The 19,128-nt window shown below is 37.7% G+C and overlaps 1 protein-coding gene across 2 annotated transcripts in view; it reads left to right on the forward strand.

Annotated features, from left to right (window-relative positions):
* The first annotated feature begins 9,989 nt into the window (after nucleotides 1-9,989).
* LOC132863255 (cAMP-specific 3',5'-cyclic phosphodiesterase 4D-like) overlaps nucleotides 9,990-19,128 on the forward strand; it is a 156,482-nt gene continuing 147,343 nt past the window's right edge. Inside the window, exons 1-2 of one of the 2 annotated variants that reach the window (XM_060895972.1) lie at nucleotides 9,990-10,188; nucleotides 15,925-16,010. In XM_060895972.1, coding sequence (XP_060751955.1) covers nucleotides 15,966-16,010 — 45 coding nt within the window. In that variant the 5' untranslated portion in view covers nucleotides 9,990-10,188; nucleotides 15,925-15,965. The remainder of the gene's footprint in view (nucleotides 10,189-15,924; nucleotides 16,011-19,128) is intronic. The other variant, XM_060895970.1, reaches the window with a different exon arrangement.

Consider the following 19,128-nt stretch of genomic DNA (forward strand, 5'->3'; position numbering starts at 1 on the left):
CTTGCTTTAGCAGAATAGAGCAAATTTTTCAAATGTTGACAGAACATCTTCACCTGCTTTCGCCTAACGTACTGTCTAGTAAATATTGAAGGGTCACACTGACTTCCTTCAACACTGTACAACAGCACCAGATGAACAGGAGGCTATTCATCATCCACTGACACCAACACAGAGTCATATTAAGGCTTGTGACCACAGAACTGATCACCTGTCATGATTTTGGGACTAACCCCAAGATCTCATAACTTTCATTTAAGCCCTATGACACACCATCATGTTGTGTTTCAGGATGTCCACCAGAGAGCATCGTCTAGTTGGTGTTAAATATTAACCAGCACATACAAAGGTATGTAAACAATATTCAGCTTTGCATACTGTATACCCTGTAGCCTGCATGTGTGTATTATTCACCTTTTAATCACTGTTCCATACCTCAAAACTAAGCAACTAAATACAAAACGATATTTATAATTAAACACTGGATCATTTGACACTGGAGATATATTTCAAGATGAATTAATCCAATATTATTTCAGCTGCTTATAGGATAGATGGAGGTTTGGTTATTCAGTTCCAGGAACTTTTATTTCCTGTCCACATTTTTTTATTGGTTAGTTTTAGTCTCACATTTTCCATTATTTATTTTCTTCACAATGTAATTGATTTGTTAAAAGAAAATACGAAGACTTATGAACATCCCGCCCATTGAAAAAAAAAAGTTCCATTTCGTGACTGTTTTTCATGATTACAGCTTCATGGTGATAAATAAGATTTAAGAGGCACGTCAAGCGTTTTATTAAACATCATCATAATTGACTTGACTGAAGTTTTTACAGTCAGTCATTTTACTGGTCAATGTCACGGGAGAGCCAAAGCATAACCTTACAACATTGAGTCTGGAATATGTCCTGGATGGGAATGTGGTCTGTTGTAGTGCACCATGTGAATGCACACACACACACACACACACACACACACACACACACACCCTGGGGCAATTTAGAATCACCAATCCAAATACCAGCATGTTTCTGGGAAACCGAAATGGACACAAGGAAAACATGTGAACCTCTTCTCACACATACACACACACACACACACACACACACACACACACGAACCCGGGCTCAGGATGGAGGAGCTGCTATTTTTTTTGAAGTCATATTGCACAAAATATTTAACACTAATATTTTTGAGTAATATTTACCCTCTTGCTTGTATAAAGCTATGATACCAAATGCCACCACATCCTCAACAAGACCATTCACTTCAACAATACACATAAAAAAAAAGCACCCATGAATACCCTTCAACACAGAATTGAGTTTTACATTGTTTAGTGTGACATAATGACGCACAGATTTGTGTGCACTTGCTTAAAAAAAAAACAAGTCAATCCTGTTGCTTAAAAAAATTACCAGCTGAAACTGCCTGTGTTTACAACCTCGCAAAATTTCTGCCTCATTAAACGTGTCAATCCAGCTGTAATGGTTTTGACCTTTGAAAAAATTAATGCATGTTCTTCTTTTAGTTAAGTATGTAATAAAATTACTGGGTTTATTCTTGTGCTTTATTTTGTTTTTAATGGATATGCCATAGGCGGTGTACAAGAGCACTATTTTTATTTATTTCTTTATGTTTATTTCTTTATTTTTTTTACAGCAAATGAGGCAGAAGAGGGTGGTGGTGGTGGTAATGATATTTACCCCTATATTATGACTCACTCATGGCTCTAAATGTGTGTGGGCTATATGACCAAACCTGTCTAGCTGTCTCTCCTGCAGTAAATCACTAAATCTCTCCTTCTCTAACTTTAACATACTGAACACTGTATTCAAGCTTTGTTTTATGCATTTCGTAAAAATCGGCAGTGTTAGTCATTGCACACTTGTAATTTTAAGTACCTCGTCAGTAGCTGCTAGAGCTCCAGAATGTGTCTTGCAAAATTATAGCATTATTTCAGTCTTCCTTCCTGGCTGTAATATTCTTTATTTGAAAAAAGATTCAGCTAATATGAGTAGAGTAAATAATTAACTGTTTTATATTTAATTGTGCACAGTGCTTCAAATGGGTTAGAGTTTAAGGTTAGGGTTAAATGCTTTTTAATGATTGATTTTCATATGTATATGTAATAAATAATGTTTAATGGCATGCCAAGCCTTGCTAGGTGAAACATCCTTTTACCTACGCTCATTGTGTGGCTGTTTGTGTAATGCACACCTACAGTACAGTACAGGTGCAATTTGAAGAAGTAAACAAACAATTCAGTTCAATTTATTTGTATAGCGTATTTGTATTTAACAATTCACATTGTCTGAATGCAGCTTCACAGAAGAATATAAACAGAATAATGGTAGGTTGATTGGCATCTCTCGAAAATTGTCCGTAGTGTGTGATTGCGTGAGCGAATGAGAGTGTGTGTGTGCCCTGCGATGGGTTGGCACTCAGTCCAGGGTGTATCCTGCCTTGATGCCCAATGACGCCTGAGATAGGCACAGGCTCCCCGTGACCCGAGGTAGTTCGGATAAGCGGTAGAAGATGAATGAATGAATGAATGAAGTTCAAAATTAAGTTATTGTTTATCTCTAAAATCTATCCCTAATATGCAAGCCGGACATGATGGTGGTAAGGAAAAACATTGAGAGGAACCAGGCTCAAAAGGGAACCCATCCTCATTTGGATGACACTGGACAGTAAATAATGTCCTCTCTCCACCATTCCACCATTCATTCCTCTGTCCTCTCTCCACCATTCAACCATTCATAGCAGTGACCTAAATGGAAACTGATCAGTGGTGGTCCGATGGTGGATGGGATAAATGGGGACAAACTGCGCATAGGAAATGCACCAAAAGATAGGAATTTGACCTACAAGATAGGTACCAGATAACCTGCCAGCTCATTATATGCTATATGACTGATGTGGTGTTAACTCAATGTAAAAATATTTAAAATATATGTGGATTGGGTTACAATTTCTCTGATAACTATCCAGGAAATGTAGCTTCTGATATTAAGAGTGGCTGCAATGTTATATGTATAAAGAGCGGTGTAGCAGAGAATACTGGACCCTGTGCATAGACAGTGTGTGGAGGCCCTTTTCGCTTCTTCCTTAATAGTTATCACACTCTTTTCCCCCAAATAACAGAGTAAAGTGTACTATTTTCCTCAAAAATGAATTTCATAATAGAGTACAATTATAAATATATAGTCAAATATTACTATGAGTAATATAAAATGTATTATTTTAACCAATGGTACTGAAAAAGATGCTTAGCATGCTAACATATAATACAAGATGTTAAAGCAGAACATATTTTATAAATAAAGCAGGTCAGCTACCCCTTTAAAGATGAAAACCTCATTTAACAATATTTAATATTCCTTTTTTTAATAGGTTTTATTAACAGAGATATTGTTCTATGTAGTCCATAATGTTCCTATATTTCAAACACCCTATTCTTATTCAGTTCTTACAGTATACTGAAAACAATCAGAAAAAAAGCAGGTCTATACAAACATCATTTACACATAGTTTTCCATATTTGCCAACATTTTAGCTCTATAGATTTGTCTCAAGCTAGAACATGTTTCATCTGTGTTTGAAATGAGATAAGAATGTTTATCGCCGGCTTGGATACAAGTAATTTCTCATATGTAGGGAAATAGAGTCTACCGCTCAGCAAGCATCGATTTACACAACACGATATCAGCATATATTAGGTCACTGCTGGCTCTAACTATTTTGTTTTTCACCTCTTCTCTCTGAAAAGGAATTCAAGTTGTTTTCCTCTTTGTTCATCTGCCTCTTTTTTTTGTTGGTATCCCGAATTTATTTGGACATTGTGTGTGTTGCAACTTGAAATATCACCACATTCAGATGACTGCTCCACTGTGCTGAGTCTGCTGTCTCGCACAGCTAGTTAGCATTTGGAATCACTCCTAGACAACCAATTAAATCAAGCAAGATGCATGTATATTGTGCTGGTGGGAGGCGTGTACACAGACATGTGCCGGAGCTCATCAAACAGAGAGGTACCCTAAACGTGGTGCACATGCAAATTCATAATTGTGAAATAATGTTAATTTCAGGATTTTCAAGGGTCCATCACATACCAAGGCCCTCTGATTCCCCCCTCCACTTATGACACCCATGTGAGGTATTGTAACTGTTTCCTTTATGCCTGATCCCCAATTACTCGCTACCACAACATTCTTTATATTAATTAATGTATTTTGTTACTACTTTATCATAGTTTGTGGTGGAAAGCGCTATACTATAATCTATGTTCTCAACCGTTCCAATCTATCACTATACTGTTCTATTTAATGTGTCTTAATAAATTTGTTCATGTTAAACTTTCTGATATGCAATTTCATTCATATCATCACGCATAAATGAATATGCAAATTAGCACGTGACACAATCGAGTGACTTTTTAAGCACACATTGGCTACTTTATCCTAAAAATTGTTGACTACTGTGTACTCCCTTAAGGATATTTTAGACTGCAGGTCCCTTACTAAACACCAATCTCTTTTAAAAGTTGAAAACTAGAAAAAATAGAAATAACTAAATAAAGATAAATATGGCGTCTCAGCCACCCTGCACACGCAACAGAAGTTTGACGCTTGAATTAATTAAAAATTTAGTTGTTTGAAAATATTTTTTTGTTTTTCCTTCATTTTCCTCCCCCGCTTCATTTATCGCTACACTGTAGTGTGAAAATTTTTTTCTAAATTTATCTTACCTAAATTTATCTTAGCTAGCTAGCTCGTTCAGAAGACGACTTAGCCTGCTAGCTAGTGGCTTTTTGATTGGTTTAAGCCAGACAAAAGAAATGACCCACTGAGAACAGCATAATAGTGGTGAGTGTTTTTTGTTTGTTGGCAAACCGGCATAAAAGTTACACAACTTAATAGTCAGCTACCTATTATGTAATAATTATTAATAATGTATTATTAATTTTCAATGATTACGTTGTGCAGCATGCAAAATTTTAGCATGCAAGCTAACAGACTAATTGCTTAATTGCGCAATTTCTTAATTTCACAAACTCGTCCCTGTGGAAATCGCCAAAACCACGCGCAAAAGCCTCAGTTTTTCACAAATAGTGGGCAAATAAGAAAACACACTTAATTCAGGTCTACATATGTGTATAAAAAGCTAATATATATATATTAAATGCGTGCTTATGCTAAGACACGAATCACGTCTTAATCCCCTTTACTGTATGTGCGCATGCGCAAGGCATAATCGCGCACAAGCTTCAGGGCACGGGAAAGTTTGGCAATTTGCATGATGATTTTAGTAAAGTGTGCGTTTTCCCATTGTATATTTCTTGTTAATCACCTAAAAGCCTCCAAAGACAATGAAAACGTCGCTTCATTTATTGACAAATAACACAAAATTGGTATCGCTAGTTGGACGATTCACGAACAAATCGACTCATTTATTGAACGCCGAGAGTCGACTCGAGAAAAAAACTCATTCCATTGAGTCGGTTCGTTTAGGAAAACGTTGAAAATCCTGAGCTGTAATTTCTTATGGGCTGTAAACATAGGCAGTGATATTACAAATTTAATAATGTAATAGTGGAACTTGTTTAATGCTCAGACCTGATTAAACACAGTTATACCCTACATTAATACATAGATGCTTACATTTTATGTCAGTGGACATTTGAACGCTTCCTCTTACTTCCTGTTACTTCCTGTTGTCCTTCCTGTTACTAACTTTTAGTAGATTTTTTTTTATTTCAATTAGGCAAAGATGAACAAAAATTGATTTTAAAAATGGCAGTAGGATGTTTGGGAGAAGAAAGATGTTTTTTTTTTTTAATTCTGTCTGCATATTTGTGTATATTGTTCTTAGGTCACAGGCTACATGAAAACACATGCAAATACTCTAGGAATTTAACTATACAAATCTAAATTAAGTAGAATACATTTCTCATTTATGTCCATCTTATTCCCTGAGGAAAATGTCCCTCCCCGTCATCACCATTTACTCGACTTATAACTTCACTCTTACGCTAGTGCTGAAATAATCTCTGATTAGTTCTGTTTTCAAAAATCTCAAATTTGAACGAGGTCAATGAAATGTTAAAAGTCTCACATGAACAGGGTTTATAAGCACATTTATTTGTTTTTATGACGGCAATGATGTGACAGTTACAGGTGCATCACAGACATTTTGGCCACTGATCATGACAAACAGCATTGATTATGCACACTTGTATCCAAATGCTTCATCAAATGCTAACAAAAGGAAAGCAGTCTTATTTGGCCAGGTTTTAGACATCTTTTGGCAGAATTGTATTTTGGCAGGGTTTTTTTTTTTTAATCTAGATATAAATCTTTCTTTATTGGTGTCGGAGTATTTGCATTTGAACTAGAGGTGTTTAACTGTCAAATATATATGTATATGTATTATATATAAAATAAAAAAAAAACAAACATATTTTCCAGATCCACTTTTGTACATGACAGTTGCACAGTTGCTGTACGAGTCCTCGTTCATTAAAAGGTGGAAAATGAAATTTTTGTTTTATTGCCGAATGGAGGAAAGAACCAGCAGATCGATAAAACCTACATTTGCAAGGTTTGTGTTTTGGTGATCTCTTACTTAGAGTTAGATAGATGAGTGTGTTTATGTGGGATAGATGAACACAAAGCTATTTTGACAGCATCGTAATGAAGCCTCGGTCTCTGGATGAGCTGACATCGTGGTCCTTGACTCCCTCCTAAACTCAGCCCTCAGCTTGGGATTTTTCTGAAACCCAACACTATAAACCGTAAATAGGTAATAAAGTACACCACTAGGTACTATAATACTATAAGCATATTCTACATATTGTCATTGTCCTTTAAGTACCCCAAACTGGCTAACAAGCTCAAACTATATATAATATGTTATATATCTGCAATCTCTCTCTCTCTCTCTCTCTCTCTCTCTCTCTCTCTCTATCTCTCTCTCTCTCTCTCATTTATCTCATTACACTCAGTTCCTTCAGATCCTTTGCGCTCTTTATAGCACTACATTGGTTTGGAAGCCACATTTACAGCCTGATTTTCAAAACAAAACAACAACTCTGAGACCCGGAAACCACACACACTACTGCGCATCCCTAAGTCAACATTTAAGATGTTTAGGACATTTAGTACAACACAAGATGCTGTTAGAATGCATGCTGAATGAAGCAGACGTGGCTTTGGCAAAAATCTGTGATAGTTTTCATAGTAAATCTGGCATAAGACTTTAAAACAATGTGAATTTATGGTAATTTCTACCTTTTTTTGGCTAGAGTTGGTTTTCTCTCCACACAAAATATCCTTTTTTCCTGTACTCTTGGGTCAGATTTCTCGCTTAGTTCATGCTATAGCAAGTAGACAGACATGAATTACCATGCTAGAAAACAGCCTTGTACTCCTGCTTCCAGTGTCTGAATCTCTTTGAAGCCAAAAACAGGCAGCATGTTCTTTCTGGGATTGGCCATCTCACTGAAGCTGTGTCTGACTTGGACATGAGCTGTATTGACTGCATGGTGATGACTATGTCGACGCAATGCTCTTGGCTAGCGTCTTTGAATCTGGCATGGGTTGCTCAGCCTAAACAGCTTGCTAGATCCAGTCACATATTTCCAGCAACGAGAAGCACAGAAAATAATTAGGATCAAATTAAAGTTTTTTATATAGAATTTTTTTGTAGATAGAATTCTTTATATAGAATGTTTTATATAGAATTTTTTTCAGTGTCCACTTTTTAAGCGTGGACATTGTCACAAAGCCTTTATTTTTAAACTGCAAGCTAAAGGGAAAAACTCAAGACTCCAAAGGGAACTAATTCTCTTACGGGTGACAATGGCTTGTGTGATTGGAAAACATTTTTCATGTATAACTGTATACTGCAGAGTCTAGCAAGCTTGACTAAAGCAACCAGAGTGATTTAACTTTAAGTCTCAGAATATAGTTATAGACCATATCAGTAAAACAGTCTGAGTTACTATGTAAACAAGTCCATGATTAGGCTGAAATCAGCTATACATCTCACTCCTTATCAGCAGAGTGTAAGAATAGTGTGTCTACAGCTGGCCGTTTCCAGGCTGATAATGTCCTACCAGACCAGACACCATTTTTAAGTCCATTCTCATCACCATCTGAGAAAAGGTCTGGGTCATCCTTTGCACCCTCACAGGCACAGATGGCTTTAAACTAGCTGTGACAGCCCCTCTAATGATGGTGGCAGCCTGAGTAGGCTTGGATGGGGTGTTGTGTTGTGCTAATATGATAAATAACAAGCAGGTGGGGTTTGCCCATATGCTGTCGAAGTCCTAAGTGCAGATGCATCAATGATTCTCAGGTGAGGATTTAAGGTATTGCACTGGGTGTGATATTTGTACACACACACCTTTTGTGGGAACACATGGGCCAGGATATGAGACAGAGTTCTACTAACTTGGTTTATATGCAGCGTTATATGCATTGTTGGTATGTTCTGATTTGTCTGATGTGGCTAAAACCACCCTGCAGTGTCTGTATTGCATGCTGAAGTCAATCAAGGAAGTCATTAATCTGGAGCATGTGGTCTACTGATGTAAGGTCAGAATCGAAGGGATTGCTGGTGGTACATCAAAAACTTTGGTATGGAGACATTATGCACTGGTCCGGTCGGACAATGTTGTAATTGTCACTTCAACCATCAGGGTGGTCCATGAGTGTGTGGTCAGCCTACGAGAGTCCATAGAACATCTCATCTCGTTCTAGTCTAACAGTTGTTAGGAAGTCTGTCAATTTTATCAGTTTATTTAACTAGTAATTCTGATATAAATCTAAGCATGTTCTTTATGACTGGGGTTAGAATGTGCAATAACATTACAATAACATTTTCAGTTTCATTTGTTGACCAGGAAGAGGTTTTGCATATTAACATAGATTAAATTTCAGCTCTTTGCTTTTCCAACACTCTTCCGTAACATTAAATGCTTCACAGTTGTACAGTATGTTGTACAGTAGTTCATCAGCGTCAGGTCCCTGGGACTGGTTCCTATTTTTTTCTAGTCCCATGTAACCCACTAATTAAATTTGGATGTATATGAAACATTGCGGGGGGCACGGTGGCTTAGTGGTTAGCACGTTCGCCTCACACCTCATGGGTCGGGGTTCGATTCCCGCCTCCACCTTGTGTGTGTGGAGTTTGCATGTTCTCCCCGTGCCTCGGGGGCTTCCTCCGGGTACTCCGGTTTCCTCCCCCGGTCCAAAGACATGCATGGTAGGTTGATTGGCATCTCTGGAAAATTGTCCCTAGTGTGTGATTGCGTGAGTGAATGAGAGTGTGTGTGTGCCCTGCGATGGGTTGGCACTCCGTCCAGGGTGTATCCTGCCTTAATGCCCGATGACGCCTGAGATAGGCACAGGCTCCCCGTGACCCGAGGTAGTTCGGATAAGCGGTAGAAGATGAATGAATGAATGAATGAAACATTGCAGCACATTTCCTTTACAGAGCTCAGTCTGTGGAATGCAGGAAATACATTTTAACCCATAAAACAACAAGTATGAATTAGAACTGACATTTAGGTCACGTAGGTAGTGTATTATTATCTTTCTGCTATGTTCGTCTGTACGTTTTTCTTTTTTACTTCTCTGAACGATTTGCATAACTTTGAATATACGGAAATGTGCATTCAAACAGCCGGCGTCGTGTTCAGGCCGGGTGTCTTTTAGACCTCTTATCTTTCCATAATGCTTTAAAGGTGTAAAGTTGATCACGAATTGTATTTTTCAATTTGATTTGGCATTGTAACAGGCTTGTGCCTAAACTAGTCTAAGCAAGTCCTGCTGAAAGCCAAGTAAGTTTAAACCCACGTAAGGAGTGGCGCTGATGTAATTATGCAAACAGTAGTGTGAGTGAGTCGCATGTGGGATTCCAGATGATTAGAGCCTGAATGAGCCATTCAATATACAGTGTTTGTGTTCCATTGCCCAGACTCTGTTAGTCAAAGCCAGCTCAGCTGGTTTGGAGTGGGCGGTTACACACCATCCTCACTTCATGTCTGTGCGTAAGAGCATACAGCTTGGAGCTATACAAGCAAAGGCCAGGATTTCTGTAGGCATGCCCTCAGTGTTGGAGTAACAGGGTAGACTGTTTTGCTCTTTAGAGTTGTTAGTCATACTGGGATCAGTAAGAACGGTAAGCTTTTTTTTTCTTCGTTTTTTTTCCCCCCTTTATAATTACCTTTGTTTTCATTACAGCTTAAGAAGACACATCGCTGCAAGTGATCTATAAGGATTATGTCAGTATGCAGTGTGTTGTGTTGGGTTGTGTTGTGTTGTGTTATCAACGTTATGAAACATTTGTTAATTATGATATGACGTAAATCTTTTACGTCCGTAAACCTGTAAAACGTCACATTAAAGCAGATTCACAGAAGACTAACAACTTCTTTATGCCTTTATTGTTATTTATTATGCATCAGAAACATAGTTACAGCTAGATACATATCCAGTTTAAAGGTTTTACTTCTTTTTATTATTGTGGTGGAGAATGATCCAGCGGTGTAAGATGCAGAATTAAGTCACAGCGCCACCTACAGATTACACTACGACTCGTTGAAGAGTTTTTAAGAGATCAGTACATTTTAGCAATTGGATTGGAAATGCTGGAATTTAACCATATGCCCAGAAAATCTAAAATGACTCCAGACTTAACACATTATCTTTCCATTCGAAGCCTATTTTTTCATTTGACTTATCCAATGTAAACACGCGCCGTTAATGTTTGACATTAACTCAATACTGTGTGTTGAGAAATGTTTAATATCAAACTTGAAAATGATTAATGTGCATAAAATGTGCATTGTGATTGCGCTATATATTGAGATGGCCTGGATTTTTTTATTTATTTATTTTTTAAATGAAAGTTTTGTAAACCTAAATTTGTCAGGGCTGCATGCTCTCATGTTAAATACAAAGGAAAAATGCAGTTTTGTAAATTTTCTGGTCTCAAAAAAAAAAAAAAAAAAAAAATTCCATCTGCAGATTCACCACTAGTTCATCTTAGATTGAGTTAATGAGCCTCTACAATACAGATGTTTTTGCAGTGTCGGCTCCTTCAGTGTTCCTGAAGCCCATCTGCATGGAAGAATTCCTGTAACCGGGTTGTAAGATCATAATAAAGCCACATACAGTATAACAAGTACTTTTACTCACAACCTCTTAGAGGTTCTGCAGTAATCCAATGACGCCTTGAAGCATTCTTGGACATTTTGCCACTAATCTGAGGTGCTTCATTAGTTTTGCCACACATTGAAAAGTCCTTGCTATATATATATATATATATATATATATATATATATATATATATATATATATATATATATATATATATATATATATATATATATATATATATATAGTGCAATTCACTGGTGTGACATCACAAGATCACACCGGGGTCCATAGGCGTGAAACCAGTTGTTTGTCTCCATTTGAAGCCCTTTTAGGGTTGTCACACAGTTCAAAACTTCCTACTCCATTCGATTCGACATGAACAGGATCAGAGCTTCTCAACCTTTTTTATTTTTTATTTTATTTTATTTATTTATCTGTTTTACACCCAAAATACCCTCCACAGACCTGAACATAATCAAACTAATCATATATTAGGCTCAATATTTAATAGTGGATGATGTATGATAATTATCTGGCTATTTAAAATTTTTATTCATAAACCCCTTAAGGTCCAAGTTGATGTTATGTTTGTTTTTCAGTTGTTCAGGTCTGAACTAAACCCATTCGTTTAGACGACCGGTCAAATAGGATAATTAATCTAATAACTAATATTATAACGTTGATAATAATGGGATTTGAATTGCACTACTGTAACAAAATGTGAAGGGAAATAAAATGCTTCACAGACTGCTCAGGGGGCCCGGACCCCACTCTGAGAATCACTGTTTTAGATGGCTGAGATTCTTCACAGACAATTGCAAAGGATGTCTTCTGGGGTTTATGCTATTAACTGTGAAGGATATTACTGTACTTTATTCATGTGAAAATAAATAGCCTATTTTAATACGATTAAGTACGAGTGCACATGTTACGTGCAGGTTAAGAAACCCCAGCAAATAAAGAAGCTGGTAGAATTCTTGCAATATTCTGGCGCTTAGCTAAAGATTTGCTGACTTTAATGTTAATTATCACTTTTTATTCAGTTTTATGCACAAAAGCACAAGCTTGTATTAGAGCCTCGTATTAATTAAATTTCTGACCTATTAAAGTGGGTTTTGGCCTGAATCCTGTCTTTGCTTCCCGAACACATTAAGACTGCCAAGGCAATTTAATTAGGCTTTGCAGGCAGAAGCAAAGAGCAAGCTAATCCAGACATATGATTTATACTTTCTTTCATTCATTCATTCATTGGTTCATTTGTTCTATCATTCACTCTTTCATTCATGCGCATATTTACTCGCTTACTCGCACGTTTGCTTACTTGCTCGCATTCTTGTTTTGTCTCTCACTTGTTTACTCTTTTGCTTATTTGCTAACGCACGTATTTCCTTGCTAGCTCACATGCTTACTTGCTTGTTTACTTACTTTCTTGTTTAATCACATGCTTACTTACACACCCTAAGTATCCTAACACGAAATGTGTGGAGTTTGAATGTCTTTTAGTCTGAGTGTATGAAAGCTTTTCACCTCAGCTGTTCTTACTCGATTACTCATTTGCTTGTACAGTGTAATGGAAAAAATGTTCTGTTTAATTTTTCTGTTTACATAAAATGATAAACTAGAGTAGAGCCTCTGTGACAGCGTATAATTGTGCCTTAATTAATAGCGCCCTGTAATACACCTCGATCAAAGTGCTGGATTTTGCTCTGTTCTTTTGTCTGGATTTGATCATGTCTTTCATAACACTGTTTACACTTTAGTATAGAATATTTTACATCAGTTTAAAGAAAGTGACTGGATTGTCAAATGGAAATAACTGTATCTGATGCTAGAACATTGCCAGTAGCTTTCGTTTTATATGCCTCATGTTTCACTTGTTCTATCCCACTGTTAAAGCCAGAGCTCTGGGATCAAGTGAATAACACGATTACTCTTAAGATCAGCCTTTTCAAATCGCTTTAGTGCATTGCAGACATCTGCATGCATTGGCCAGATCCAGAGTTTTATCTTTTAAATAGGCCAAGATCTGCTGAAAGCTCTGGCTTACTCTTACAAAGTACACAGAGCCCATTTATCTTGGCTTTAAAGGTTGATAGCAATTGCGATAATTAAAAGTGCACTTCTTGTCAGCGAATCAGAAACTGAAGCTAACGTTGAGCAGACGTTAACGTAGTCCCTGTAGTTTTCATAATTCTTATGTTGTATTTTTTTGTTTTCATATGTTTCTAATAAGTATATAATGCTGAAAAAGATACAGAAATGCTTCAAAAATGTTCATATGCAGTTTGTACTTGGTGTCAGAACAATTGGTTGGGAAGATTTCATACAGCAAATAGCAATCATGGTGATGATGAGATGAGGGTTTGGATGTTTCTCCAGAACAACAGTATTCAAGTGAAAAACAAACTAGAGAGCCATACAAAATACCTTAAATACAAAAATCCTGGTTCAGTAATATGCAGGTGGAAAGTTAATTGTTCCCAGACAGGTGCAGCACTCAAGATTTCATAACGCACACTCGGACTAAGATTAAAACTAAAGCGCAATCATCTCCGTTCCATTTCTGTTGACATGCTGACCGGTCGACTTTATGGATCCAGCTGGTAAAAGATTTGAGAGGTTTTTTTAAAAAGGGTTCACCGATGGAAGGAACATCTGGCTGTATTTCAGTAGGAACAGTAACTGAAGCCTATAGCAGCATCTTTGTGAAAGATCTAAGTATATAAGGTTATATAGTGTGCTTCAAAAGAGGGATATGCTGATGATAAATCTAATAGACAGAAGAACACCAATTCATTCACCAGGCTTCACATGGTAATACTTTCTGTGGGATTATTCTTTGTCAGTATGATTCAATATCAAATCAATTGCAGCCAGGAACAAAATCAATAACATTTTTTGAATGACTTGAATAGCTTTAAAGGCCTTTCCTCCATCCATTAATTTTCCGTAGACATCGCTTATCCTACACAGGGTCACGGGGAGTCTGAAGCCTATTCCAGGGGGCTCAGTGTGCAAGGTAGGAGACCCTCTGGAGAGGGGGGTTACAACCTATACAGGGCACAATCACACACACACTCACAATTTAGACATGTTTATACAGCATTGCTTTGGACTGGCCAAGGAATCGAATTGAATTAGCATTCACTACACATTACAAGCTGGTAATCAGTGACAGTTTCAAATATTACAGGTCCTTTCATTTAAACACACAATGACAATATGTGAATCTGAAAAAGAATTTAACTTGATGTTAGTATGTACTGAGCTTGAGTGGCATTCAAAACCAAAAAAAAACTTGCTTTTCCTGCTTATTTTTATGCATTTTCTCCCAGAATAGTAAATAGAAATAGAAATAGAAATGCCAAGTGCCCCCCCCCGGGTCATCTATTTTACCTATGAAGATTTTACATCAGCTGTTGCTGATTGGGACACGTTACACTCCAATGTTATATTTATTTGCTATTGTATCTTCCTCACTGACTCCTTTTCTTGTAGGACAGCAGCATGAGACATTTATTACAGACTTTACAAGGACAGGGTCACGATGCCTAAGTGATGTATGATGATGTCAGGAAGCTGATGTTGCATTTTGACATTGTAGTATGACAAGCAGCTGTGTGCCTTCTGTAATTTCAGCTCCCTTTCATTTATCTTAATATATCAGCCTGAAGAAACATTCTACATTATTACATTAACTTCCAGCTTTTTTTTTTTTTTTTTCCTTGCCAATTGAATCTGTTCTTTGAAGAGGCTTCTATAGAAGAAGATTTTCCATGTCAACACATTAGGAAAAATATCATGTTGATATGTGTGTGTGTGTGTGTGTGTGTGTGTATATCTATATATATATATATATATATATATATATATATATATATATATATATATATACACACACACACACACACATATAATTTATTTATTTATTTTCCCCCAGCCTTAAGCATGTTAGTCTGGTGTTGAAGTGGATGCACCACTGAGCCAGCAGTAAGAGTGTAAAAGTGACATGTTAATATCTGGTGTTGTTTTTTTTTAATCAAAATCCTCTATGTTGACACCGGTATCAATTGTTCGCAAACAGGGTGAAAAATAGGGTTATCTATAGATTTAGCCGATATCATATATTTTAAACGTATCGACATATCGAAGCCTGTGTGAAAACGCATCTATACAGTCTATTTGTCACAGGCATGCTGATGGGAAGGAGCAGGAATTTTATGAGACACATCTTACAGCTTGTTGCATATCATAATCCGTGCGTGTGCGTGTGCGTGTGTGTGTGTGTGTGTGTGGGTGTGTGTGTGTGTGTGCTGTCATTTATCACTCTGTCAGGTGTCAAGAACACCAGATGATAGCATTAGAAATTGTTAAGGATCTGAGAATAGGCAGCTCCACAGTTCTGACTCCTTTGTCTACGGGACATGAATTCTATTTTATGACATGACAGTGGGTTTATTTATTTATTTATTTATTTATTTATTTATCCCCCCCCCGTTTGGTTCTTTCATGTCACAAATGATTTAGAAAGTTGCTATGTCCTATATATAAATATAATATAAAATGAGTGCTCATTATACAGTATATAGTATATGTGTATACAGCTTTTAGAGCTTACCCAGAGAAGGCCTGAGTATAATCTTGTTTATACTTAAGCTTTGCACCGATTTTCTAAATGAATACCGTCATCGAACTGTCACTTCTTCACAGGTCCGCTCTTTTTGACATGGTGTTTTTTCTTTCCTTTCTCTTTCAGTGCTGTAATCATTTAAGTCATTACAACCTGGAAGTGTGCTTATGATGAAAAGTAGTGACTGTGGTATGGAGGACAGACAAGAGACAGTGAGTGAATTTCAGATCCATTTGTTCTAAAGATATACAGTATGTGTAAGGGATCAGGGCACTGAAATAAAACTAATACCACAATAAAGCATCACAGAACTAGAGGGCTTTATAATACAATTCGTTTTGCACTCAGTCCCTCAGGTTTTTAACATAACTTTCCTTTCAAACTTGTAAGGGCTTTTGTTAATGTTTTATAGGTAAAACGAATCTATTGCTGGAAGAAATGTTGTTGAATTTTTTTTCCCGTCTGATTTATAACCTCATCATTGTACAGAGCCTGTTCTGTTTAAGGTGACAAATGATCTGTTGCTCACTGTTGTCTGGTAACTGTTATCTAATCGTGTTAGATCTCAGTGCTGCTTTTAACACCGTGAATCACAAGATCTTTATTGAGTGCCTACAGCACATGCATACCCTTAAGTAGTAGTCTATTAATGTTTCCAGCTTCTTTTCTACTTCTGATTGCAGCCATTGGCTGTGGTCGTTCCCAAAGATCAATACCAAGCCTGGTTCTCTTCTTTTGGCTTCCTTTGACACCTGATGATTTGTGCTCAGTCAAATTCTCAATGAGTGTCTTTAAGATATCAAAAGCATGATGATGAAAACAACAACGCCAATCAAATGTCCCAGGATTACTGTGGCAATATGTTTAACTTCATTTCAAGGTATGAAAGGTCTTTTTTTTTTTCAACTGGGCCTCAGATCACCTCTGTTGTCAAGAGCAGGTTGTTGAAAAACATACAAGCCTTTACAGTACGTCATCATATCTGACCACAGGTACAGTTAATACAGAATTGAACTATATACTATATTACATCTCATTGCTAGGAAAAGGATCAGTGTGGAGCATGTTCTCCATGTGCCTCAGTGGTTTCCTACGGTTTCTCTGGTTTCCTCCAAACCCCTGCGTTGTAGTATGAGTGTATGTGTACGATTGTGCCCTGCGATAGACTGGCATGCTGTCAAGGGTGTGCCCTGCTTTGTGTCTCATGTCTCCTGTGATAGAGTCCAGGTTCCCTGTAGAACAAGCAGCTTAGAGAATGGCTGGATGGACGGATGGATAGTAACTTGCTTTCTCACTAAATAGTTCTTAATAACTGAGTCTGATATTTTCCTCTCCAGTGACTGTCTGGAAAGAAACTGTATTTAACAGATTGTGAGGTTTTTTTGTGGGGGAAATAATATCACGGTGTAATGCAAACAGTAACGCCAAAAATCATATTGTAGAAATATACAAATACTCATAGGTCAGAATAGCTTTACGGCACACACCGTCTTATTGCATGGGATTTTCATAAAACAGTTTTTTTTTAACTGATGACATAATGTTCAAGATACAAATACACAATCCTGTAGATCAATGACAAAAAAGCTTTGGACAAAGACTGACTGTGTTTAAGAAAGACAAGTTTCTTAAGTTTCTTGTTAATTCTAGGATCAGTAAAATTAATCAGATTAATAATTGCCAGAGGGGGGGCACGGTGGCTTAGTGGTTAGCACGTTCACCTCATACCTCCGGGGTTGGGGGTTCGATTCCCGCCTCCGCCTTGTGTGTGTGGAGTTTGCATGTTCTCCCCGTGCCTCGGGGGTTTCCTCCAGGTACTCCGGTTTCCTCCCCCGGTACAAAGACATGCATGGTAGGTTGATTGGCATCTCTGGAAAAGTGTCCCTAGTGTGTGATTGCGTGAGTGAATGAGAGTGTGTGTGTGCCCTGCGATGGGTTGGCACTCCGTCCAGGGTGTATCCTGTCTTGATGCCCAACGACGCCTGAGATAGGCACAGGCTCCCCATGACCCGAGGTAGTTCGGATAAGCGGTAGAAGATGAATGAATGAATAATTGCCAGAGAAACAACAGCAAAAGAATAAGAATAGATAAGCCAATACTGTCTAATTTAACCCTAATCCACAACAGTGTATCTCTGTGCACATACACACACATACTGTACATACACAGACTCTTGAATCCCAACTACAAAATCAAAGGTACCACTGATAATTAGAAAAATGTGTTACCAATAGGCACATATTTGTTTCTTTTACCTGAAAAGTGTATTACTTGAGTCACTGTACAGGGACATCAGGGATGGTCTATTTGATTTAGTCTAGGAATTGCAGAAAACTATTTAACTATATATTTACTGGTGACATGCAATTATACTTGAGTGTAAAAAAAATAAAGGATCAAATTTGACCATTTGCTTACCATAATTTGTGTCTGTACTGTCATGGAAATCTGTTAAGTGTCAAGAACACCAGTGGCAAGCATTAGACATTCTGAGCATAAAGGATTTTATAATAGGCAGCTCCACAGTGCTGACACTTTTGCCTACTGGCCTTGGATTATATCTGATGATATGGCAGTGTTCACTCACTCACTCATTTTCTACCGCTCATCCGAAGTACCTCGGGTCACGGGGACCCTGTGCCTATCTCAGGTGTCATTGGGCATCAAGGCAGGATACACCCTGGATGGAGTGCCAACCCATCGCAGGGCACACACACACTCTCATTCACTCACACACTCACACACTCACACACTACGGACAATTTTCCAGAGATGCCAATCAACCTACAATGCATGTCTTTGGACCGGGGGAGGAAACCGGAGTACCCCGAGGAAACCCCCGAGGCACGGGGAGAACATGCAAACTCCATACACACAAGGCGGAGGCGGGAATCGAACCCCCAACCCTGGAGGTGTGAGGCGAACGTGCTAACCACTAAGCCACCGTGCCCCCCATGGCAGTGTTTTTTTTTAAATTTTTTTATTTTTTCCTTCCCCATCAAACTCTCTCTTATGTGACAAATGATACAGAAAAGTCAAATGTGTCCTGGATATGGTTAGGAATGCTGTAGAAATGCAAGGAATTGTTTCTTGCTAATGATAATGATTGAATTTAAATGATAATGATGATACTCAGAGAAGATTTGAGTATAATCTTCCTTAAGCTTCATTAAGTTTTACAATGATTTCCATTTATCATGTGGCATTAAAGGACCTTCATTCATTCATTCATTCATCTTCTACCGCTTATCCGAAGTACCTCAGGTCATGGGGAGCCTGTGCCTATCTCAGGCGTCATCGGGCATCAAGGCAGGATACACCCTGGACGG

This window comes from Tachysurus vachellii, chromosome 20, assembly GCF_030014155.1.
Source record: "Tachysurus vachellii isolate PV-2020 chromosome 20, HZAU_Pvac_v1, whole genome shotgun sequence".
In the NCBI taxonomy this organism is placed as follows: Eukaryota; Metazoa; Chordata; class Actinopteri; order Siluriformes; family Bagridae; genus Tachysurus; species Tachysurus vachellii.